Source organism: Gobius niger (genome assembly GCF_951799975.1).
Source record: "Gobius niger genome assembly, chromosome: 11".
In the NCBI taxonomy this organism is placed as follows: domain Eukaryota; kingdom Metazoa; phylum Chordata; class Actinopteri; order Gobiiformes; family Gobiidae; genus Gobius; species Gobius niger.
Window position 1 is genome coordinate 19745820 of NC_136862.1, and position 25605 is coordinate 19771424.

The 25605-nt window shown below is 41.1% G+C and overlaps 2 protein-coding genes across 2 annotated transcripts; both read left to right on the top strand.

Annotated features, from left to right (window-relative positions):
• Positions 1–1406: 1406 nt before the first annotated feature.
• grm5a (glutamate receptor, metabotropic 5a) lies at positions 1407–21059 on the top strand. Its single transcript, XM_079566935.1, has 18 exons — positions 1407–1669; positions 2240–2535; positions 3269–3402; positions 3479–3740; positions 4096–4210; positions 5538–5787; positions 9989–10224; positions 10866–10987; positions 11211–11335; positions 11448–11616; positions 13569–13695; positions 14241–14358; positions 14425–14611; positions 15464–15622; positions 15688–15813; positions 16134–16316; positions 16386–16552; positions 18306–21059. The coding sequence occupies exons 2-18, from the start codon at positions 2317–2319 to the stop codon at positions 19150–19152; spliced, it is 3546 nt and encodes a 1181-aa protein (XP_079423061.1). The 5' UTR covers positions 1407–1669; positions 2240–2316; the 3' UTR covers positions 19153–21059.
• Positions 21060–21317: 258 nt separating this feature from the next.
• Positions 21318–24823, top strand: rab38b (RAB38b, member of RAS oncogene family). The gene is made up of 3 exons (XM_079566943.1): positions 21318–21758; positions 22938–23215; positions 24540–24823. The coding sequence occupies exons 1-3, from the start codon at positions 21524–21526 to the stop codon at positions 24687–24689; spliced, it is 663 nt and encodes a 220-aa protein (XP_079423069.1). The 5' UTR covers positions 21318–21523; the 3' UTR covers positions 24690–24823.
• Positions 24824–25605: the final 782 nt, after the last annotated feature.

Below are 25605 nucleotides of genomic sequence, written 5' to 3' on the forward strand. Positions count from 1 at the left end.
ATTCCACCAAATACATTTTTAATCGTTGTCTTTTTTCTAAAACTTTTTTTTAATGTCAAAGATAAGATGGTATCTACACATTTCACTGAAGCGCGCCCTGAGGCCGTGTCTTGAGCTTTCTAGGTATTGTATCAAAGTTGTGTCACAAGACACCCTCTGTACAAAAGGGGCTTGTTATAGCTGAGAATACGTACATCCACATCAGATAATAGAAGCCCCCAAAATGCACACATTCAAAATGATAATAGGCCTGACATTACTGAGAATGGCATAGATAAGGTGACAACAAATTGTATCATTTAATCCAGTGGTTCTCAAAGGGACAGTTTGTCTCTTATATTGTAAAAACTTCCTTAAAGAGTTTATGGGCTCATTTCATTGTACAATATAATGAAAATATAGCACTTTACCATTTACCTTAATAATTCATCTGCTGTAGTTTTTGGGACACACACTTTTTGGGACAAACGTTTGGTCCTGAATCTCTACTTGAGAACCAATGAATAAATAAATATTGTTTGTTTGTTTGTTTGTTTGTTTGTGTGTGTGTGTGTGTGTGTGTGTGTGTGTGTGTGTGTGTGTGTGTGTGTGTGTGTGTGTGTGTGTGTGTGTGTGTGTGTTTGCTTGTTTGCTTGTTTGCTTGTTTGCTTGTTTGTTTGTTTGTTTGCTTGTTTGCTTGTTTGCTTGTTTGTTTGTTTGTTTGTTTGTTTGTTTGTTTGTTTGTAATAGGAGGGACAAGGAAACACAGGACTAAATACCTGTGTGAAAAGAGGGACAGGTGGTCACTAAGACAGGGTAGGGCAGGGTAGAACATGTCTGTTTGACTTTGTTTCATAAAAGTATAAGTCGTCACACTTGACTTCAGATTTGCTTAGTGCTTATAAAAACCACCCCCTGGAACAAACTACAGTGACATCGCTCTGATCAGTGGAGTGACGTCTTTACAGTTCCACAAGAGGGCGCCTAATAGCCGTCAATGACAATCAAGTTAGGCCTACAGTTTGTCAATAAACAGAGCAGCTTCAGAACTTGCCTATTATATCACAGTTTGTCAACAAAAACAACAGCCATCATTTCAAAAATGTTTAGCAAATCAGTTATAATCATGATCCAGCAGCAGCTCATTTTGTGGCAGATCCTTAAAAAAAAATCGTTGTTTTCCATTGACTGAGGAAGAGTGGTTATTTTCAGTGACGCTGTTAAGGAGCTCCTCTTGACCGGACAAAGAGGTCATGTCACAAACAAAGTAACACGTGCTTCCCCCATGACTTACACGCGCGTCTTTTGCGCTTTTTTACTCTGTTTCTGTTTTACCTTTAAAGTTCATTCCTGTTACTAATCCTCCCTCATCTCTGAACACTCACTTGGATCTTGTGTTTACCGCGGCACCTGTTCGCTCCCCCCTCCGTCTCCAGCTCGGTTTCAGCGCTAAAAATCTCGCTGCCGTGCGCTGTTTTGGAGTAGGAGGATGAGGAGGAGTGGGGCTCGGCGTGCGTCAGAAAGTCAAACATGTTCTTCTGAAACACAGTGACTGTATCTGCAGCTATTTGCAGTTTGCTGTAGCCAGGCGTCAGACGAGCGTGAGCAAACCACTCTGCGCTTTTCGCTTGTTCTCATCTCGATATGGACTAAATCAAGAGAAACAACAGAGGATGAAGAAGACAGCTGGGTAGGTAGAGGTTTTGTATTATTATTCCGGGTAGGATTATGGGCTACTTATTGCACAGTGATATAAAAATGTCACATTAATGTTGTAACTTCCATATAACTGCGTACATAAATGTGCACTCATATTATAAATGTGTTGACTTGTGAATAGGCAAACAACCTGTATGCTCAAAGTGGACAAACTGTTGACTATTCTTTACTCTTTTGGTCAAATCTGCAACTCTGAAACATATTGCTCCTCTTCTTCTTCTTCTTCTTCTTCTTTTCAACCAACCTTCTCTTTTTTTACAATGTGCACAAAGCGTTTTAAATGATTATTGTATTATTGCTTTCTAGATGTCTTCTAGGCTTTTATAGCTAGGAACAAATAACAGTATTTAGCATACAAATCTCAGTCTGCAGAGTTTCCCATTACGTAATAGATAGCCACCCCCACTCACCACCCTTCCCCAATACACAGGCTAGTGTGGTATAAATTAGGTCTATATGTTCTGCATGGTACATTTTCATAAACATTAAAAACTTTGACATTTTGTTTTGAATTCATATGGCTTTGCTTTGTCACTTGTAGGATTAGTCAAACTCCTGCCATTGAATCATCCGCTCATCATCTCTCAGGACATCATCATTAAAAGGCACAGAGGTGGCATGGCTGCAGGGGTGGATGTGGCGGTGTACAGACTGGTTGTGCACTCGTGGATATTGGTGGTGACTTTTCTTCTGGGGGTCGATCTGGACCTGTGGGGCCCGAGGCAGACCGCAAGAGTCAGGGCTCAGAGCAACGAGAGGCGAGTGCTGGCTCACATGCCTGGGGACATCATCATAGGAGCCCTGTTCTCCGTGCACCACCAGCCTCCTGCAGATAAGGTACATATCTTTAAGTCTTCATCAATGACAGTAAAATCATGTCAGGTGGTCTGGGTGAGGAGGGTGTACTGGTGTTTACAATGTACACAGTGTAGTACAGTAAATATGTTGATGTAGGCTGTACTGTAATGTTGAGTCACTAATTATGCTTATTGAGTTATTCTAACAGTGTGCCCAGTGAAAGCTGAATCACTCTCAATGTCCTTCTACTTTTAATTAAAACAGCAATTCACATCCACAAATCAGTTCAGTTTATAGCTTAATAAATTCTACCCCAAGTGAAGCACATATGAGTCAACCCTTAGTGTATAAAAACACTATGTTCAGCACAAAATCAAATAAGTATGTAAACAAAAGCCGTAAGTTGGACCTGGCACGGATTGAGACTCTGCCTGATGGCAGGACTGATGAGGCGGTGAGGATGGACGCATATCTCCCTTTGAGATAATCCTCCACCTGGTTGTCCAGACCAAACCCAGCTTTGATCTGGAGATGTGAGTTTGGCCACTGCCTCTGACAGGCTGCCCCAGTGGCAGGGAAGGATGGGACACATGGAAGGAGCCAAATTCACTACAGGGACTATAAATAATACCTAAAGCTTTTAAATACAGCCTAAACCAAGCTTAGTTTAGTTACGAACCAGAACTAAATCTGGTCAAAGTAGATCAAATTGGAATCATGTTTTTGTATAATATAGCTTGCTTTCTATATTGAATGTTCCTCACTTGCATAGGTCCATGAGCGCAAGTGTGGTGCGGTCCGTGAGCAGTATGGGATCCAGAGAGTGGAGGCGATGATGCACACTTTGGATAGGATTAACGCAGATCCTTATATCCTCCCCAACATCTCTCTTGGCTGTGAGATCAGGTTTGGCTCCTTTTATTTTCTTTTTTCAACTCTTATTCTTAACTGTTCTGCCAAAATAACAATCCTTCGACACCAGGGATTCGTGCTGGCACTCGGCGGTGGCGCTGGAGCAGAGTATTGAGTTCATTCGGGACACTCTCGTCTCCAACGAGGAGGAGGACAACGCGGGGAGATGCACTGCGGAGGCTGGGAGCCTACTCCTGCAGGGGAAGAAGCCCATTGTGGGACTGATCGGCCCCGGCTCCAGCTCTGTGGCCATCCAAGTCCAGAACCTGCTGCAGCTCTTCAATATCCCCCAAATCGCCTACTCCGCCACCAGCATGGACCTGAGCGACAAGGTGACAAACTTTACGAACGGGCAATGTATGGCACCACAAACGCAAAGTGGTCAGAGCTCTCCCCTCACAGCAATACAATCCCATGTTGATTTCTTTGACATGCTTATCTACAAATTACAAAATTAACTAATAATACTCATTATATAATATTCAAAATAATGATCAACATCTGGGATGAGCTCTGTGGTCACCCACTGCTGCTGACAGGGTGCCTCAGAGGTACTGAAAAGGCGTTGAAAAAGTTAATTATAGTCAAATGCAGGGCAGTTGAGGTCAGCTTTCAAGATGCAGACACATTTCAAATACAGGAATAGTATTTTCCTTCTAACTCTAAATAAACTGCATTTCCCTACAGAGTTTGTTTAAATATTTCATGAGGGTGGTCCCCTCAGACATGCAACAGGCCAAAGCCATGGTGGACATAGTGAAGAAATACAACTGGAGCTATGTGTCAGCCATCCACACAGAGGGTGAGCAAAAAGTCATATCTACCTATACTGTCATGTCATTTCATTTACACCATGTCAGCAAAATCATTCATCCATCATCAGTAATCTGTCATACAAAATGCCAGATGGCAGGCATTGTGTCCTTGGGCAAGAAACTTCACCTGCATTGCATCAAGTGTCTATGTCACATTGTCTACATATGCCCCCCATTCCCCCCCAGTATTCACTACATTATCTAACAATGTAGTCTACGGATCAAACTAGGGGTATGAAGAGATTCAGACATTTGTGTGGCCATGTCTTTTCGGAAATATGATCAAAAAGGAGTTTGAAGGTCCTCTCTCTGGAAAAGTTTGAAAGAACAGACAGTGGCACAGAGAGTAGAGCGGGTCGTCTTGACACCAGAGGGTCGGAGGTACAAATCCCGCAGGTGCACACTGTTGTCCTGGGCAAGACACTTCACCCTCCTTGCATCCAGTGTCTGCGTACATTGGAGTGTAAATGGATGACTGGTTCCTTGATGTAAAGTGCTTTGAGTGCTATAGTAAATGTGACAGACATTTAACAGATCATCTTTACACTGTTCTGGAGCATTTTACAGTAGTTTTATACAAATTGTTTTGTATGGGCTGCATGAAGTGTTTTGCTGCCATTAGGGGACCTTTGACTTTGTCACTTCGTCACTTTTACACAAGTAAATCTCCCATATTTAATGTTTTCCGCTTGACCTAAAGATGAAAGAAGAAGAAGAAGATCTTTATTTATATGGCGCCTTTCACAGACATAGTCACAAAGCGCTTTACATGAGACAATTGTACATTCACTCCATACTCGGTGGTAGTAAACTACGTTTGTAGCTTCAGTTTCCCCTGGGGGAGACTGACAGAAGCGCTGTCGCGACTGCACACGTCTGCGCCAACAGTCCCTCTGACCGCCACCATACATTCACTCAAACACACATCATTCATCCTGGCCTATTGTACATGTTTTTAGTGGTAGGGGAAACCGGAGTACCCGAAGGAAACCTACGCAGACACGGGGAGAACATGCAAACTCCACACAGAAAGGCCCCGTCCAGGTGGGAATGGAACCCTGGACCTTCTAGCTGTGAAGCGAGAGCACTAACCGCTGCGCTACCGTGCCGCCCAGTATCGCCCACATTTATAACACCAAAGCAAAGTCAGGAGAAATATTTTGGAGGACTCTTTTTTCAGGTCATTTGACATTTGTTTCTATGCGTTTCATGCGTTTTCCATGACTATAAAACAGACAAGTAATTTTCCCAGGCTTTCAAGCTGGGGCTCTGATGTACATAATCGCTGATATTTCTCTGTGCCATTATTCTCAGGTAACTATGGAGAGAGCGGCATGGAGGCGTTTAAGGACATGGCAGCCAAAGAGGGGCTCTGCATCGCTCACTCAGATAAGATTTACAGTAACGCCGGCGAGCAGAATTTTGACAAACTTTTGCAGAAACTGCGCGGTCACCTGCCCAAAGCCCGGGTGGTGGCGTGTTTCTGTGAGGGCATGACGGTGCGCGGGATCCTGATGGCCATGAGACGGCAGCAGCTGGTGGGAGAGTTTATACTAGTTGGAAGGTAAGTGTATTTATATGTTCAGTTATGTACTTTTTGTCTCCTCTATGTTATAGACCTACACTTTTCAAAGCAGGAAATGGTTTAGAATAGATAAGAAAAAGTGTATTGTCGACCATACGAGATGATGGCTAAAATTTTCCCTTGGATTGCTCACTCATTCATTTATGTTGTAGAACTCAAAACTCCAGGAAACCAATAGATCTTTAACTGTGATAATGTACTGAAATGTGTGCTGTGCATTTTTGTTCATCTAGGCTTTTTTGAGATGTTGTTGGTGAGACCATCTTTGTCCGTTCACCATTTCCTTCATTACCATCTTCATCTCACACTCTGGTAAAGTATTGGATCTCACAAGAGGTAACTAAGCAATTAAAGTAAGCAAATAAACTGGGCATCACTTGGCAGGAGGATTCAGCTTTCCAGGAATATCGGGTTTTATTTTAAGGTTTTGCTCAGCTCGCTCTCATCCTCATGTTCTATAAATGCCTTTCCTCATTAAGAGCTACATATGTAGGCTGTCGCTCAAACCTGACAGTAACATAAAGTAACCTTGAACTACATACTGCCACGCTGCCTTGCAATCCGCTGAGAGAGAGTCATTAACTGGGTATTTTAATCCACTGACAGCAGCATTGTGTTTGTGTAAAGTCATTCAACGATCCTTTCTTCTACACAGAGGATGTTACTTTACAAAAACAAGCTGCATGTATGCATTTGGTTCATCTTAGATTTGCAGAAGTCTCCCAGTTTTGATGATGAACCGTTTTAATCGTGTGAAGTGCATTTCACAGATTCACTCATTGTTATTCATTCACGTTATAATGTTGCACAGTGGTGCCATTCTCTGGTTAACAGTGGATTCAGCTTCGGCTACTCCTGCTGTCAAAAACATGCATGTAAAGTAACCTGGAAAACCTAAATGTACACATTACAGACATTAGATGGTTTCCGCTTTACTTTACAGCACAGTAATAACATGGAATGGAAATAGTAACTGAGGTAATGCATTTTGCGGCCCTGTTTCCATATTATCACTGAGAAAAACGAAATATTGTCACCTGGTTATTTACGGAACAGGCCACCATGTTTACATACTGAGATATGTTCTTACCTTTGCTTAGACGAGTTGATGCGTACCTGTCCGGTCTTTGTGCATGCGCTCAGTCACGCAAATGTTGTTAGCATTTATCCTCTCCTAGCATAGCTAAAGCTCCAAACTGGGGCTAAGTTAGAAGCGACCACGTTTCCCTTTTTTCTCTTTTTAAGTACTGTAGTATTACAGTTACATGAGCCTTTACACCGGGCCTACTCAATAGGTGGCCCTGTGGGCCAGTTCCGGCCCGCCAACCAATTAAATCTGGCCCGCGCCTCATTTTCCATAAATATATATATTTTTTGGCATTATCCGGGTCGGTTTCATCTTGCAGAATCACACTTCTTTGCGTAGCAGTGTGCCTATGGCCTTGCTAGCATCGTCTCACGCACACGAAAACATGGCTCTGTAAACAGCGTAAACTGAGAAAACAGGAGGCTTATCGTTGGATGGACTGACAGATTTTCTAAACCGAAGCACAAAGACAGTGTACATCAGGTTTTTGGAGTTTTGTTCAGATTATCTCATGCAGAAGCAGGACTCTTCGCCAACATGTTTGCCTGTCGTCTTCATCGGTGTAAAGGGCTTGATCAGCTACTTTCAGGTAAGGAACACCAATTCAGTTGTGGATGTTTGTAAAGCGGACGATAAAGCTGATGGTGCGTGAGTTTTGGAAAACTGCACTGGCAGCACTCGTGTTCAACCGGTCAACACGCTAAACCTCGCTCTAACTTAACTAAATAATCTGAATCATGAATCTGACAGGTGCATTTTTCTTCCTTTCTCCCCTGACTTCATTCGATACGTCTTTGTGGGAAATGTACATGCACAGAGACGCTCTTCGCGAAGTTAACAGGTAAAAGAGAGAGGCTGTATATTCTGAGCCACAGAACAGCGGCTCATGTGTTTGGTCAGCTTATGTCCCCTAAACTGAGAGGAGCAGTGGCTGAGCGGGAGTTTGTCATGTTGTTTGAGATGAACTGGTCTCAGATATAACTCTCTTATTCTGCATTAGGCCTTTGGTCTGGTTTATGGGATTTAGTACTGCCGTAGCCCTGATATGTCATGTTTTGCCCGGGCTTAATCCTGGTTTAGTTCTGAGTAGTCCTAGTTTATTATAAGGCTCTTTATTATTCTGTATTTATATGTTGTTGCATTGTTTTTTTCAAAGCCTTAAAGTGCTGGAATACAATACAACTATTGTGTTTAGGCCCAATTCTATTCTATTCCAACATCCGCGCAGTAAAGTCAAAGTGCGCCCCTTTTTATCCACTTAGAATATCGTCATGTTTAATTTTGGGTAAACTTTGGTATGTAACATTTCATGTAGCTGTATTTAAATATGGAAAACATGGAAGAGCTTGGTAGCTTCTAACTTCACCCCAGTTTGGCGCTATACCTTTGCTAGTAGAGGCTAAATGCTAACAACATTTGTATGACTGAGCGCATGCACAAAGACCAGACAGTTACGCATCAACTCGTCTAAGCTAAGGTAAGAACATATCTCAGTATGTGAAAAAAGTGGCCTATTCATTCAGGGTTCATAGTATAAAATAAGGGTTATTAGGAATCAGAGTGTTCCACATATTGCTCCATGTACCAAGCTAGGGCTGGGCCTAGCTTGATATTGATAGTTCTCGATTTTTTATTTGATTTGATTTTTTCATAAGAAATTAAATGCATCTTGCTGATTCATAAAATTAGATACATCTTTTATTCAATGATCATTTAATGCACAAAAGTCTTTCATTGTCTCGTCCAGTCTCCCAAACCAGGTGCTGTTTGCGCCAAAGAAATGGCTGTAAACCTGTCGATTATGAAATCCCATGACGATTATTGAGATTGTCCAAAGTAGAGATTGCAATTTCGATGAAATTTCGATTAATTGCCCAGCCCTGTACCAAGCTATTTCCTATGACCATGATAAAGTGCTACCCATTAGACATCTAGACAAAAAAAGATAGGTGAATCCTTGAAAAACCAAACATAAACCAGTCCATACAGAACACACATATGATGAGCATGCTTGCAATAACCGGTAATATGGTGAAAATCTAAAAATAATAATTAAATGAAAAGGAGTAGGATGCTTTTTACTATTAGTTCTCAATTGCTCCTGTGGACATATTTTTAGACAAAGCATTTAAATTGAGATATTTCATTACCCACACTCACACACCCTTGAAACTTCCCGCTCCAAAAGAGTTGCTGAACTTAGCCAGCAACCCTCGGCATAAATACAATGAGTCCGTATTGAAAAGTGGCTATGGCAGTGCTGAAGTGTGCGCGCTGGAGCCTGTCTTCAGCTGTAGGTGGGAGAGCCATGCTGCGCGCTGCTCCCTGCTTCGTCGGTCGCTGCGTGGGAAACACTGCTCTCTTTCAACAGTGATTCAAACCATCAGAGTCAAAGCCTTTCAGAGCCATCAATACCTTTTATACCAGTGTTATTTCTGCGCCGGCTGCTGCTTCAAGGATGTGTTATGAAATGATCTCCTGCCTCACTGCGAGAAACAAGAATCACATCCAACACCCACTCAGCTGTTGTGTAACGCCAGTTCAGTTTGCGGAGTTTAACAATATTATTTCTTGCTCCTTTTTTTTTTGAGAAATTAGAAAGGCGTAGATTTTGACAAGTTTTACCCAATCCGTGTTTTGCGGAGGTTCAGCTTCTGTCTGGGCAAATTGGTTCACGTGCTCATTTGGAGACGTCGTAAGATGCACCAATCATCGCCACTGACAGGTGAAGTGAAAGACAGATTATGGCACCTGCTCGTGGGTGGGATCTGTGAACATCTTGTCGTCGAAGTGGATGTGCGAGAAGCAGAAAATTGACAGTTTAGTGACGTGAGCGATTTAGCAGGGGTCAAATGGAGATGGCAAGCCACTGTCTTGATTTGACTGGGAGCTGGACATCGCCTGCAGGTCTCAGAGGAGGATGTTGCTGCTTTACTTTAACTGTAGATTTAGAGTTTGAACACTATGTCCTGTTCCAAATGCTTTAGTGCACAGATGTCATCGTCGAGCAGCTGATAGTTAGAGACATGTTTGATAATACTGACACGTCTGTTTAAGTATCAGTGTGCTGTGTCTTTTTTTTGTCCATTGCAGCGATGGCTGGGCAGACCGGTACGACGTGACGGATGGTTACGAGAGAGAGGCAGCAGGAGGCATCACAATAAAGCTGAAGTCGGCTCATGTGACCTGGTTTGATGATTATTACCTGAACCTGAAGCCCGACAACAATTATAGAAATCCCTGGTTCCCGGAGTTCTGGCAGCACCGTTTCCAGTGCAGGCTCAGAGGACACCCCCAGGAGAACACCGTGTACAACCGCACCTGCACATGTCAGTGCACCAATTATTCTGTTTCATCTATTAAGACTAGGGCTCCAGAGTCATGCCATATTTAATGCAATGCCGTATACAGTATGTTTCTTTTAAATATGGTTTCAAATACTGTATACTGCTGCTTTGTCATAAGACCAACGTATTTATTGGCGATACAAAAGTATTCCTAATACTCAACTAGTTTTCAGTGGGTTATTAAAATAAAGCATTTGGATAAGAAAGAAATTAAATGAATGCTTGTATCTTATTCTATTAAATTGTGCAATGTGGCTTTAAAGGGACTATTCGGGCTTAAAACAAATTTAAAACTAAGGGTTTTCTTTCCCTTACATGTTCCAGCCATGTCCTAATGTGTAGAATGAACCCAGACCTATTCACCACAACTGCCACTAAAATCCTGCACTGTCACTCAAAAAGTAATTTCTAGTCCAAAGTGCCATCATGCACGAGCTAAATATAGAAACTGCAGTTACACATAAGACCTGAAGTGGCAGTAGTGAGCATAAAATGACCAACTTGCATCTAGTCTCTTTAATGATAAATGTCAAAACAAACTGCAAAACCTGACATATTTATTGTTAGACGTAAGACTTCATCAGTATGCATGCATGTGTTTTAATGTGTAATTCTTCTGGCAGGGAGAGAATCTTTGCGCCAACACTACGCCCAAGACAGCAAGATGGGGTTTGTCATTAATGCCATCTATTCAATGGCATACGGTCTACATACCATGCAGCAGTCCCTCTGCCCAGGCTTCAAGGTACGTTATCTTTGGAGTGCGAAGGATGAATGGACGGTATGAATTGCTACTTAGCTTGACACATAGCAGGGGAAAATGTAAAAAATGACATTCCGATTGATCTGAACAAAGCATAAAGACACGGTTGAAAATAGTTCTTCTTCTATATATAAGTCTTTGTTGCTAGAATTCTACTTGTAATATGTTAAGTTTGGTGGATACTGTGTTTTGTCTATGTCACTAGGGTTTGTGTGAAAGCATGCGACCTATCGATGGTGGGAAACTGTTGGATTTCCTCATGAAAACCAACTTCACTGGAGTTTCTGGAGAGACCATTCACTTCGACCAGAACGGTGACTCACCTGGCAGGTAAGCACAGACGTTACATGTATATTTTCTTAAACTCATGATAAAATTTAAGAGAAAACACCAAAAAAAACAACTAATCTTTGATGTTTTATAATGTGGATCATGTCTGCAGATATGAAATCATGAACTTCAAGCTGGTTGGACAGGATGAGTATGCGTACATCCATGTGGGCAGCTGGGACCAGGGCGGACTCCAGATGAATGATGAGGAAATTTGGAGCAACAACAGTGAAATTATTCGGTCTCTTTGCTCTGAGCCCTGTTTAAAAGGACAGATCAAAGTAAGTGAGATAAAAAATAATGTGTCTTTCTTAACGATACAGTGCATGCAATCGACCTCTTTCTTTCACTATTGTGAAGTATGTTCAGATTATTTTTTTTAATTCCTCTTATGTGAAGCGGAAGTCCTTGAATCTTTCACTGCCCACATCCAAATCGGTCAAAGGCGACATTTGGACCATGAATTATTATTTCCCTTTCATACCAAACATTGAAACTTCAGAGATTTTTATACAAATCAGAAAGTAAAAAGATGGTGTAAAAGATAAGTTATTTCAGGTGTTAGATTGAACGGTATTTACATTTTATGGAATGTATATAATTTAGTAATAGCATATAATTCTTGTAGCTCAATTAATATTTTACTTTTCTTCTGGTACTGCACTTCACTTTCGAATAGAGCTACAAGATTAAAGCCACACTATGTAACATCTTACCCCGTAAATAGATTAAAATATGTCTTTCTTCTGGAGTTAGCATGTCTCCACTGCTGTATCTGCTTTAACATACAGTAACTGGGAGCTCCAGATCCAACAATAACCAGTTAAATATACAGCCTCTCATCATGGCGACGTGTAAACAGGCAGCAACCTCCCTCTCTCTCGGTATAGCTGCATGTTTTGCCTTATGCGAACTGCATTTGTGATTTCTGTGTTCCACATTGTTTTACTGGATACTTGTGTATGTCATTGCCGCGTTTGTGGGGATCGGTGGATTTTTTTTACTGCAGAGAGTCCATAATGGTCCTGAAGAAAACAGCTTTTTAAAAGTAAACAGCTGGCTTATTAGCTAAACCCATTTGAGACCTACAAATTTCTTCCTCTGAAACACTGAGAGGCACAAAGAACCCCCCACACCTGCAGCATAGTTTAGACGTCACAAGAGGAGCTACAGGAAACAAAATAGGTTCAGACAAGGAGGTATCCGGGCGAGACTCACAGCTAAGCCACACATGCCTTCTATTGTTCTGGCTAATGGACGTTTACTGGAGAATAAAACAGATTACCTGCTAAGATCATCCCAGAAGATGGTGAAAGACTTTTGTGGAGCAGAGGGAGCTGTGCAGGAGGAAGAGGAAGGAGGAGGTGGAGCTGACCAGTGCAGGACACCATGCTCTGAAACAGGGACAAACCCAGGAGGCGCTGCACCGTTTCAGAGGAGTCTGAAGGCAGCCAGCCAGGTTTCCTCTACCTTCAAAAACATCCTGGTCAGGTTGACCCACAGTGGCAGCGCAGCTCAGACTAATACCTGAAGACTATTTCATTGTGCCCTTGTACAATGACAAATAAAGCACTTACTTACTTAAATTAACCACTTTACTGAAGCTTATGATGGAGTGTATGGGTAAATGCTTCTACTACCTTAAATTTGCTTACCATACATTTAGTAGTACCTACTTGAGTGTGATTTCAAATTATGGACATTACTTATTTTAATTCATTTTTAGACATTTTTATGTGTGTCCTTTCATGCATAGTTTGTCTAATTGCATCATTTTTAATTGTATTTATTTTATTCGTTTATTTGAACAGGGAAGATGTACATTAATTAACGTCACTGTAAATGTGCCGGTTTTAGCTCTAAAGCTAGTTTTCAACTGTAGTCCCTGGGCAAGATGTAGATTAGTAAACAGTATACAACAATAACAACAGTCATTATTAACCTATAAAATGATAAAACAATTCATTAGTATGATCTCACACACAATCTATGTTAACATTCGGCACAAACACTACACCATAGACAATTACACACAGGCAGAATTACACTGGCAGTAGGCAGGCAGCAGCAGTTATAGCTAACTTCATTCACTTAAAGGCTGCCTTCAGCTCCTCCTCCACAGAGAGGGTCATCATTCCCCTGCCAGTGCTCCATCTCTAAAGTCAGAGTGTGAGATTAGCTACAGCAGAGTGCCTTCAGAGCTTTGAGTGTGCCTATGTGTGTCTGTGTGTAGGTGATCCGTAAAGGAGAGGTGAGCTGCTGCTGGACCTGCACGCCCTGTAAAGAGAACGAGTTTGTGTTTGACGAATACACTTGCCGGGCTTGTACCCTTGGGTCCTGGCCCACCCACGACCTCACCGGTAAACACAGCTCAAATATGTAAATCAGACATGATAACACAGACCACAGACAAGCGAGATCTTAATGTAGGTCATGCCGTCTTAGATCCAGTTGCACATTACGTAAACAAGCACACACGCTGACAATTGCCAGACAGTTGAAAAATTGCCAGATTAAAGATTTGGCTCATGATAAAAGCACTTCAACTTGGAAGAAAAACAGTTGGAAAGTGCCTTTGGTAATTTTTGCATTTCTGAAGTACAAAGTGCTAAATCATAATTGCGCAGAAAACAACTTTTATACAGTGTTTGAAGAATATAGAGCCGTTTTAATATCGGGCTGATACTCATGAAACAAAAACTGCCGTAAACTACAAACTACAAACTACAATAAATTGTCTTTAGAGTTACAAAAAATATATTTTATAAGAACACATAAGAACAGAAGAAGATGTAATTCCACATAACTTTGAGTTTAACCAATGATATAATGAACAATTTTCCAATTACACCTTGTAACACAAAGATCAGTTTTACCAAATCTGTCATTGTTTTATATTGTGCAGGTTGTGAGCCTATCCCAGTGCATTATCTTCATTGGGGAGATCCGGAGCCCATTGCCGCTGTGGTGTTCGCCTGTTTGGGACTCCTGGCCACGCTTTTTGTCACATCTGTGTTCATAAAGTAAAAACGATTCCATCAGTATTTTGTAAAGTAAAAGAAGGTTCACTATCTCTTGTGTTTTGCTAGATTTTGGGACACACCTGTAGTGAAGTCATCCAGTCGGGAGTTGTGCTACATTATACTGGCTGGGATATGCCTGGGATACCTGTGCACCTTTAGCCTCATCGCTAAGCCCCACATCATTTACTGCTACCTCCAACGGCTCGGCATCGGGCTGTCTCCTGCCATGAGCTACTCTGCTCTCGTTACCAAGGTATGTCCGTCAGTGAGAACTGGTGCAATGTTCAACAAACTCTGTATTGGATCATGTCTATACTGGGAAACTTTTTAGGGGATTGGAACATTTTGTCCTTTAAGTTGAAGCGTTAAAAGTGACAAAATGTTGAAGGTTACAGTAACTTACAGAGTGTCATCAATAAATCTACAGCTCTTGTGTTGTGGTTCCACTATGTTTAGGATAACACCTTTTTACATTACCATTCGTCTTCTGCTCTGCTCAATATAGACTTATTTTTTGCAATGGTTAATCCAAATAAACTGCTTGGGAGTTTTCGACTTTTAAACTTAATGTTTGGACATCTGTTATCAAATCAAGGCAGTAACATCGCCATAGAGACAAGCTGGTGATGTCCCGCCCCCCACCCACTTAAAGATACTGTATGTCTTTAGTACTTCTCCAATAGGAAAAAAAAACTAATGAGATGAAGGCTTGTATTTTATTCTATTTAATGGGTGAAATTTTTCCACAGCGTGACTTTAAAGAGATCCATGGTAGAAGTTGTAGTTGTCAGTGATAGGAAAGTGAACACACAGCATTCTGAATGATAGAAACTCACATCACATTACAAGCACTAATATTAGGGAGATTCATTTATATTGTCATAAAGAAATCTCTAAAGTGTAACAATATGGTTTATATGGATGTAGCAGCGTAACTAAGGAATCATACTAAGAATAATCTCCTCTGTGGGTGGCAGGTCTGAGGCCCTATGAAAGGTTGTGCTTAGTAATGTGGGCTGAGATTTTTCCTTATGATCTGTCAACTAAAAAAATGACATGCATATCCTCAGTAGATATTAAATAAAGAATCTATTTTTCGACACAGACCAACCGTATTGCGCGGATCCTGGCCGGCAGCAAGAAAAAAATATGCACCAAGAAACCGCGCTTCATGTCGGCCTGCGCTCAGCTCATCATCGCCTTCATCCTCATCCTCCTCCAGCTGAGCATCATCGTGGCCCTCCTCATCATCGAGCCACCACAGGTCTGGTGTCTTATTAATCACATATGTTTAGACACTGAGGAGTCAACAGTGATTTTTTTCCTCAGGTGATCTATGACTACCCAAGCATCCGGGAGGTGCACCTCATCTGTAACCTCACCACTCTGGGAGTGGTGGCGCCGCTGGGCTACAACGGCCTTCTGATCCTCAGCTGCACTTTCTATGCCTTCAAGGTAAATGCTTTATAAAAACGCTTTTACTCAGCAGAGAAAAACACACACTTCCAATTGTCATTTCAATTACCATAATATGTTGCCTAAATTTAAAATGTCAGACCACAAACGTCATGAATATGTTTAGTTTTTTTTCTGTATTTACTATATAAACTTTTTCTGTATGAAATTAAATAACTGAGAAACACTTTTTTTTATATTAGTTTAGTCAGTTTCATTGATATAGGTAATATAGGTCAATGCAAATAATATCCACTTTAACAAGAAAAAGTAGATTTTTCTGTGCTTGTTATGACTGACTTTTTTTTTTAACCCAACAGACCCGAAATGTTCCTGCAAACTTCAACGAGGCCAAGTACATTGCCTTCACCATGTACACCACCTGTATCATCTGGCTGGCTTTTGTTCCCATTTACTTTGGCTCCAATTACAAGATCATCACCATGTGCTTCAGTGTCAGCCTCAGCGCCACTGTAGCACTCTGCTGCATGTTCGTACCCAAGGTTGGTCATGTTTGCTGTATTCCTTAGTTTAAATGCAATGATAGTTCATACTGTGGTTGTTCCTACCAGGTGTACATCATGCTGGCCAAACCTGAGAAAAATGTGCGCAGTGCGTTCACAACATCCACAGTGGTGCGGATGCATGTTGGGGATGCCAAAAAATCTGTTAAAGTTGGCAAGTCCAGCAGCATGGCCAACTTGTTCCGGCGGCGTTCACCTGGGCAGGAAAATGTCAGGTAAAAAAAACAGGAATTTCAAATCAACTATACACTTTATCACTATAGAGTAATCACTGACACACAACACTGTGTTTTCCTTATGGTTCATGGATGTGTGTGATATAATTGTGTTGATGTCTAAGAAGCAGAAAATGGTAATATGTCTAAAAAAGGGAGCTAATCTCTCTAATCTCAAAAGTGCTTCAAGGAAGAAACAGCAGTAAAGTGGGGATACGTGATGCATGTTGTGGAGAGTTATGCCTGTCCAATCTTAGATAAAGCGTCAGAAAAAGTCTCCATGAAATGTGAAATTAATATGATTCTAATTCTAATGATCAACCGTTGGCAGCTGGTCATAATGTTTAAACAACAGTATAGAATAATGATCAATACAAAAAGCAAAGAAATTCCCATTATTAGCTCCTTTCTCCCGCCACATTCATTTCTATCTTAATCCACAGCAACAGGCAGATGATGGAGCCAAGATTAAAGGCCTGTGAGCCGAGGAGTGTGCTCATTTGGGTTAAACGCTCCCAGAGGAAAGCCTCCTTTAAGGATTCCTCTTTCCAGGGAAGATAAAAGACATGGAGGTGGTTATAAAATCCTTCAGAAAGACAAACTGGGGGATGGTAGACTCATCAAGATCAGGAAGTACATTTGAGTGAATATAACGTGCATCATTCTGGCTTAAAAACATTATATCTCGTACCTCAGCATTGATATTTTATATGATCATTTAAAATAACGTCTATGTAAGGATAAAAACACTTGTGAAGATTTGTTTATATGAATTTAGAATTTGCCTGGAGCCCCATCTGTAGGCAGCAGTGGAAAAACTAAAAAAAAGTAAATACAAGCTTCCAATTTTAAGCGGCATGCTAACAAATGTAATGGCATCCCGATGAACACACAAACTGCTTAGAACAGGTCCAGTGATGGTTTATAGACTTACAAAATACAGAGAACACTTCTGGCTTCATAATCTAGGAAATACAATTCAGAACACTTAATCATAAGAAAAATAAAACTCCAGGTACAGTATGTCTTTGATGTGATTATGGAGGTTAATAGGACTGAAAAGTTATGATGTGTCCCCTTCAACACATTGCAATTTCACTTTTTGATGAGTACTTATTTAGTTGATTGGCATGTTAAAGGGACTTTACAGAGTTTAAAAAATTTAAAATTCTGTATTTTCCTCCCCCTACATGTTTCAGCCATGTCCTAATGTGTGGAATGAGCTCAGACCTATTCACCACAAAGTTGTTGCTTCAGGTCTGGCGTGCCTTCATGCACGAGCTTAATATAGAAGGTGCAGTCAAATGTATGACCTGAGGTGGCAGTAGTGCAAATAAAATGGCCAACTTTCATCTAGCCCCTTTAAGTATTGTATTCATATCAACGTGGAGGGCAAAATGGGGATGTGATATTTAATACACCTGACCCACTAAGGGGATGCCATCCAGATTCAGATCACAGTCACAGAAATCTTAAAGACTGAACTAATGCATGAATCACATGCATTTCGGAATATGTTTTTATCAGACTAAACTCCTAGGTCAGCTATTGGAGAGGCTTTGGGCACAGATTGGCAGCCATGTATCTCTCACTCAGCCCATGTTCCTTGTCTTTGAGTGTCCAAAGCTGTGATAAATAAATCCAATGCGTAATGTCTTCATTCATCATGCTATGGCAAATTGGTTGATTAGACAAAAATGTGACACACACACAATGTAGTATGATCTGTGTAAAATGTTGTACTTTTTTGCAGCTCCAATGGAAAATCTGTAACCTGGGGTCAGAATGAACGAAGCTACAGACCCAGTTTATGGAAACGTATGTCTTTCCACGTCAAGAAGAAGGATCCAATGGAAACTAACCAGACGGCCATAATCAAGCCATTTTCTAAAGCCAACTCAACTGCATCTGGTGTGATACAGGACTATGAGGAACAGGTGGAGCCTCAGTCTTTTCACTGTTCCCCATCCCAGTCGCCTTTAGTCGCACAGCATGGCGCTAAAGGCAGAAGCTTCCAAGGAGATGAGGAGGAGGGAGCTTTGAACGCATATATGCCTGATCATTCATTGAGAAGACGAGGGGAGAGCCAGAGCAGTGCGTTAGTGGACTGTGCAGATATCAGTGCTATTGGAGTCGGGGATATCGGCATAGGCATGATAGGTGGACACGTTCAAGGCATAACCATAATGGACCAAATCAGCTGCGTGGTAAATCGTTTCACCGCCAACATCAGTGAGCTCAACACCATGATGCTGCCAGGCGGAGGCGCCGCCAACTCTAACAGTCCTCTGCCTATGTCTGGAGAGGCGAGTCAGTGTCCTCCTCAGCAGTACATCGCGCCCAAGAGCACAGTGACCACGTACGCCGAGGTGACCGCGGTGCCCAGTTTCTGTGAGAATCGGTCCGTGGATGTGATGTACTTGAGCGCGACCGGGGTGCGGCGGGGTAAAGACAGAGAGGACCTGGCAGCGTTGACCCCACCGTCCCCATTTAGAGACTCCTCCAACAGCAGCTCTCCCACCTCAATGTCGCCCCCTTCTGACGCGGAGTACGATCAGCTGCTGCTCAGGCACTACAGCCAGAGCTCCTCCTCACTTTGAGCAACTTCCGCTGTAAAAGGAGATTTTCGATGTTAAAACTGTAAGCTAAGAACGATTACATTATATGATTTCAAGCATTATGACAAACTGTAATGCACTTAATGGTCATTTGTTAATATATGTATTTATACTTTTGAATTTCACAATATACAGTAGCTTTTTAGTAAATACGTCGTTCTTATTGCAACTGCTATGTGGGTACACAGGGTTATTGCACAGAGTATTTAAAATAGATTTTATTGAAGAACCTTCGGAATACTGTATAAAGGTCCTACATGTGTAATGCAGTGTTCCGAATTGTTTAGGTTAGATTACACCTTTGTTTGAGTTAAAGGTTCTTGTAGCTTGATTGCACTTGATTGCAATTCTACATAATCTGCATTTGTTTGGCTTAATTTAGTATTGAACAGGGGTGCCTAAAATGGAGCTCACAGGCCAAACCTGACCCTTCAAGGGATATGATTTGGCCTGCAAGATGGGGCTCAGATTTGTAAAGTGTATGGACTATGATTCATGTATGCTGTGAATATACTGTCAATAGTTGCTTGATCCTTCCTGGCACATACAATGGAAGAGACAATTAGACAAAGAGCTGAAGAAGCCTCTGTTGAGGAGGGTAAATATTCTCAACTCAAAGTCCAGTTGACGATTTTAGAAACTGTGATGAAGTACAAGATGACTATACGCCGAGAAATGCGTATATCATTAAACAACAACAACAACACACATAAAATTAGAGCAGACAACTGTACCAGTGACGCCGCAGTTCAGCCTGGTAACGTGTGGCACCAGTGTAGACTGGATCTGCAATCATATGGACGGTTGAAATGCAGATCATTTTTGCATTCGGTCCTCATGAGGTCCCTAAGTGGGAATCAGGACCCCTATGGCACTGACCTGGGGGTTGCAAGATTATTTCAAGATATAATTTTGTCGAGTGGTTAATACTGCTACGGTAAGAATTTCCTGAATGTCCCCCCCCCACCAATTCAGATTGTATTTATGTATTTTGTAATCACCATCAGGCTGTCATTCAGTAAGTGGCCCTTGAAATGAGCATAAACACTTATTACATTTTACTTGTTAGGTCCCCATTTGTATTGATATTTTGGGCTCATCAACCCATGTGTTAACACTGAGCCGATTTGGTCCTCCGTGGAAACAAAGTTTTGGAACGCTGATTTACAATATACCTTTTTATTGCTGTTGCCTTTGCATTGAGTTGAAACATTTTAGATAATATGCTATAGTCTTTTCCTGCTGTAAATGAATCGATGACTTAGTCAATAAGGCTCTTTTTTTTTTCTTTTTTTTCTTTTTTTAAGAAAAACAGATATCTCTAAAGTGTTTTCTCTGTGCTGAGGACTATGCTATGGGACTTTGTGGACTAAACATTGGGACTTTTGTTGAATGTTCAAAATGGACCAAAATAATCTTCCACCTCAGGAAGTGTCTACTCCAAACCAAACTATAGATGTTTTAATACAATTTTTACTTCAGTAAGTACTTTGAATTTTAATATAATGTTGCACGTTTGCATGATGCCTCTGTTTCTTTTATATAATTAATGTAAATAAGGGATGTTTTTGCTGTGTGCACGGCGGTGACCTGTAAATTGAAACTTCATATTACAAGTAAAATTACTTTTAGTCTTTATGAAACTGAAGGCATTCCAAGGTATGATCAGAAGGAGATGTGTAAATACTTATGTAATTTCAAGTTGTTTTGTGTTCACATTAATCAAATGAATAACATTTCTAAAATATATATTATTAGTATTAGTTTTGTATGCTCTTTTTCACTAATGTTTGTAATGTTTGGATGAATCATAGAGCTGCAGTATTTGTATTTTGCATTGTGCCATGAACGTGATTTTCTCTTTTTATATTAACTGAAACGATCAATAAATGTACACTTTTGTAAGAATGATGAATTTAAAATTTGTTGCATGAATGCTATATGTATATATATGTGTGCGTGTGTGTGTGTGTGTATATTTGCTATTAGATTTTTTACCTTTTTGTGACTTGAATTACAGATAAAGCTGTTAATCTCCAATGCATTTTTGATCCTTGAATGGATATTATGACGTCTGTTTCGGTGCACGTGCCTGCAGTATAAACAACGGTGTCATGTTGGCCAACATGAGCAGTGCACTCTATGCGCACAGCTTTCACTCGGCCCGAAAGACAGCTGTGCGCATAGAGTGCAGTGCACTGCACAGTCTGACTTTGGGCGCGTGAAGAGGTCACAAGTTCCCGAGTCAGCCCCTGAGCCGATCACGCACTTCCCACTGCGCGAGGACCGCGAGTCTGCAGGACCAGCTCTTCATTGACGTTTAGCGGAGATCAGCTGACGCACAGTGGGGGAGATGAACAACCACCACCACACGCCGGTTTCCAACGGAATGCAGAGTCTACGGAAGGAGCACCTGTACAAGGTGCTGGTCATCGGGGACCTGGGGGTCGGCAAAACGTCTATCATCAGACGATACGTGCACCAGACGTACTCCACCAACTACAGAGCCACCATCGGCGTGGACTTCGCCCTCAAAGTGCTCAACTGGGACTCAGAGACCATCAGACTCCAGCTTTGGGACATAGCAGGTGGGGTGTTAAAATACTGGACTGTTCCAATGTTCTTAGTTTGTCTGCTGCCATTAACTTTGATACATTTACTCTATGGCAGGGTCTCTCTCTTTTTGTCTTTTTTGGCTTGGTTACTTTTACGTAACAAAAACGTCAGTGTGCTAGTTACTTAGAAGACACGTAGCCTATACAACTTGAGTCAATTCACCCTGAACAGTTTGAGGCAATTTGATATTTCAACAGAATTAAAGAGAATTTCTTTAGTTGTTAAAATACTTAAACTATTATTTGCAGATTATTTTTTACATGTCCATGTTACTTGAGACTTGTCAAGCGTAACTAATAGAAATATAAGAAAGCATTTTGCTACTTAATGGCAGTAAAGCCAAAGCTCCCGAGGAAGGCTACTGGTTGGAGATACTTTAGCCTGGCCAAGCATATCTCTAGTGAGACATAACTGTTGTAAAGTTATGAAAGAGTCAGACTTAGAACAGATGCTCAGTCACTGTGGAAAAGTGCTGGTCATACTCCACTCACATGTGCACACGGAGGTGGAAGTGGTGTCCAGGGAAAACCATCACGCTGTCATTCATTGAAGGTGTGGTGCTGCCTCATGTGATTGGAGCATGTGAGGCAGATTTAAAGGGTAGACACAGACGTGTCATTGTGGACAAATAAAAACAAAACATCGTCACTTAGTCACTCATGCAGACAGGGAGCTCAGTTTGTCTGCTCCAAATGAATGGATATGTGGGTGAACAGAGCCTTCTCTTGCTACATGGTTTAAGCCTGTTCTAGTTTGTGATGAAACATTGTGACTCCTGGGTCACACACAACTTATTTTTTAAGGGAGAAGTTCTCAATTGATCACTCTTTGATTAGTTCATCCAGTTTTTGTTCGAGAATGATTTCGAATTTGAAGAGCAATTCATATTTAATGCTCACATTACAGTGGCTTGTAGTTCCATATTTATGGTGCTCCAAAGTCAAAACAAACTCTTGCATTGAGTGTATTGGTATAACGTGACAGTGAGACTTCAGGAATGTGCTCTTTTATTGGAATACCAGCATTATTGTGTCAGCCTGTGCCAATGTCAGCTGCTATTCTAATTTCCTTACATTAGGTCACCAATAGAGACATCACAATTCTTGTCGTGTTTATGAATACAGAAATTTTAATAACATGTCTTTTTTCAGGCCAAGAGCGCTTTGGTAACATGACAAGAGTTTACTACCGTGAGGCTATGGGGGCCTTAATAGTGTTCGATGTGACACGTCCTACAACTTTTGAGGCTGTCATTAAGTGGAAAGAGGACTTGGACTCCAAACTCATGCTGGCCAATGGACAGAGTATCGCCACTGTGTTACTGGCAAATAAGTGCGACCAGGGCAGAGAGCTCACCAACAACTGCATCAAAATGGACCAGTTCTGTAAAGACCATGGATTTGTTGGATGGTTCGAGACTTCAGCTAAGGTTAGTCCAGAAAAACCTTGAAATAGACACATCTTTTAATGAAACCACACAGCTTATGACCACTGCCTTGCGTAGTTTGGTCCCATTATGATACAAATGTCAAATATTAATCTTAGTTTTACACTAGTGAAGTTGCAATTTGAAAAAGAAAAGTTGGAAAATAAACTTTTTTTTTGTGTGTGTGTGTTCTACAATGTTAGTGACAAAGAGTGAGAGCATCCCCAAAGTTATTCGTCTTATGCGATATTCCTAGTCAGTGGTGGTCAATATGAAGTGGCCAAGATCAACAGGAACCGTGGTGAACTAGCACAGGTGATTTACTGTATGTGGAAAGATAATTTTGGCACTAATAGCAAGGTGTTAGGATACACAGTGCTCCACAGTGTGTTGCAAAAGCGCATAAGAAAGGGCATAAGCTCGATCCAGTAGAACTATCAGTTTGCTTCAGGTGATTTTAGGCTGTTAGGAAAGGCCACTGCACACACCGGAATTTCATATGTGTGTGGAAAATATATTTAAAAACATCAGGTCACCACTCAGGGACATGAAATGCTCAAAGTGATTTTATTTATTTTTTTACATGAAAGAGGCGCTTTTGACAAATGTATCAGTCGAACACCGAAAACTCTCTTGTATCGACACAAAACTATAAGTTCTGTTATTTTTGCCTTCATTTATGCAATTATGTTGACAGAAGGTTGTTAATGTTCTCTAAATGTGCCGCTAACCCTGTAACACAAGCACTCTACATTCTCAGAGGTCAAATGTTGCCAGGTCCAGTCACATTAGGAGCCGTGTTGAGCAAACACCAACTTCCTCAAATCTTAATAGTGCATATTTTGCCCAAGAAAACAGAAGTCTTCATAGGTTGTTGACGTAAAATATGGTTGGCTTTACTACTGTTTAAAATCTGATTAAAAAGCCTCAGTTTCACAGCTTTGTGGTTCAATGTAGCCACAGCTGCTCATGGGCAACCTGCGGGTACGTGGATGAAATCCCAACCATAACCGATCAGATGAATGAAGTGTCTGTTCTTCCACAGCAGGGAGAGCTGTTTGCACAGTTCAGTTAGCTCTATGGTCAGTTCCACCGTATGTAAAGTACATACAGAGAATCGAAATTACACAGAAACAGCACACAGTCCAGCCCGGGGTTCGAACCTTTTAGCTGTGAAGCACGAGCACTAAGTTAACCACTGTGCCACCATGTTAGATGGCCGGGGTATCTCCCTCTGAGATGACAGGGGATGCAGGGATTGGGTTATACTTGTTAGCAAAGATATGCTGTTTCACATGGTGATGCATTGATGCTGTGTTTGCTTTAGGATAACCTCAACATTAACGACGCTGCCAACTTCCTGGTTAAACACATCATGGCCACAGAGAATGACATCCTGAAGTCTGTGGTGCCCGACACGATCTCACCCCACATCGACTCCAACAGAGAGATGAGCTGCAGCGGGTGCCTCAAATAAACAGACATGCCCGATGTGGACTACAGGGGGCTGGTCCTGCACATGTCTGGGACCAGTGTTTTGTTAAGATGAATATGGCTACAAGATGCCAAGTTAAATGAACTTGGACTTTGGAAACTTGTATCACAATGTGACAGGGATGCCTAATTTAACCGAAAAAAAAAAAAAAGCTTTTTAACAGGTTTGCTACTCTACCATCTTCTGCAACACAATTGTTATTGTTTGTGTTAGCAGTAAAGTGCAGGTGCATATGAATGATAGGAGATGATATTTTTTGAAAGACGATTATTTTCATAATGATCTGTTTTAGTGCAAAAATGCAACTATGTAAGCCTTTTTATTTATTTGATTTGTCACTTGTGGTAAGGCGTTTAAATGGACTTGCAGTCACAGTGAAGCTCCATTGTGGAGTTGCTTTTCATTATAAGCACCTTTACTTTCATTATTATCTTAATTTTTTTTTATAATGTAAACTTTTGCACACTGTGATATATTATTTATTTGTAATGCTATTTACGCAATAGCCCAAGGATAGGTTTCAGTCATGTGACCTTTTCCCGTTATGTATGGAATATGTGGACTTTTCACTATTCAAAATATATTTAGTTTTAAATTGTTAAGTGCTAGTTCAAGGGTCCTCATATTTTACACTTTGTATCTATAGCCTATTGTATACTTAACTCTACCTCTTTTAACATACCTAACAGTGGATGAGGCTGTTTGTATTTGCTGTCAAACCCATACAACCTATTTGCTAAAGGCAAATAGTGGTCTTTTGCTTATCCTTTTCTGAATATTTGCCCTCTCCACTTTAAACGCATTGTCTTTTTAAGAAACCAAAATAGTTTACGAACTAAGGAACCGTCAAGAGGAGTTGCCAAAGTCTATCTATCTGTCTCCATGGAAACTAGTCCAC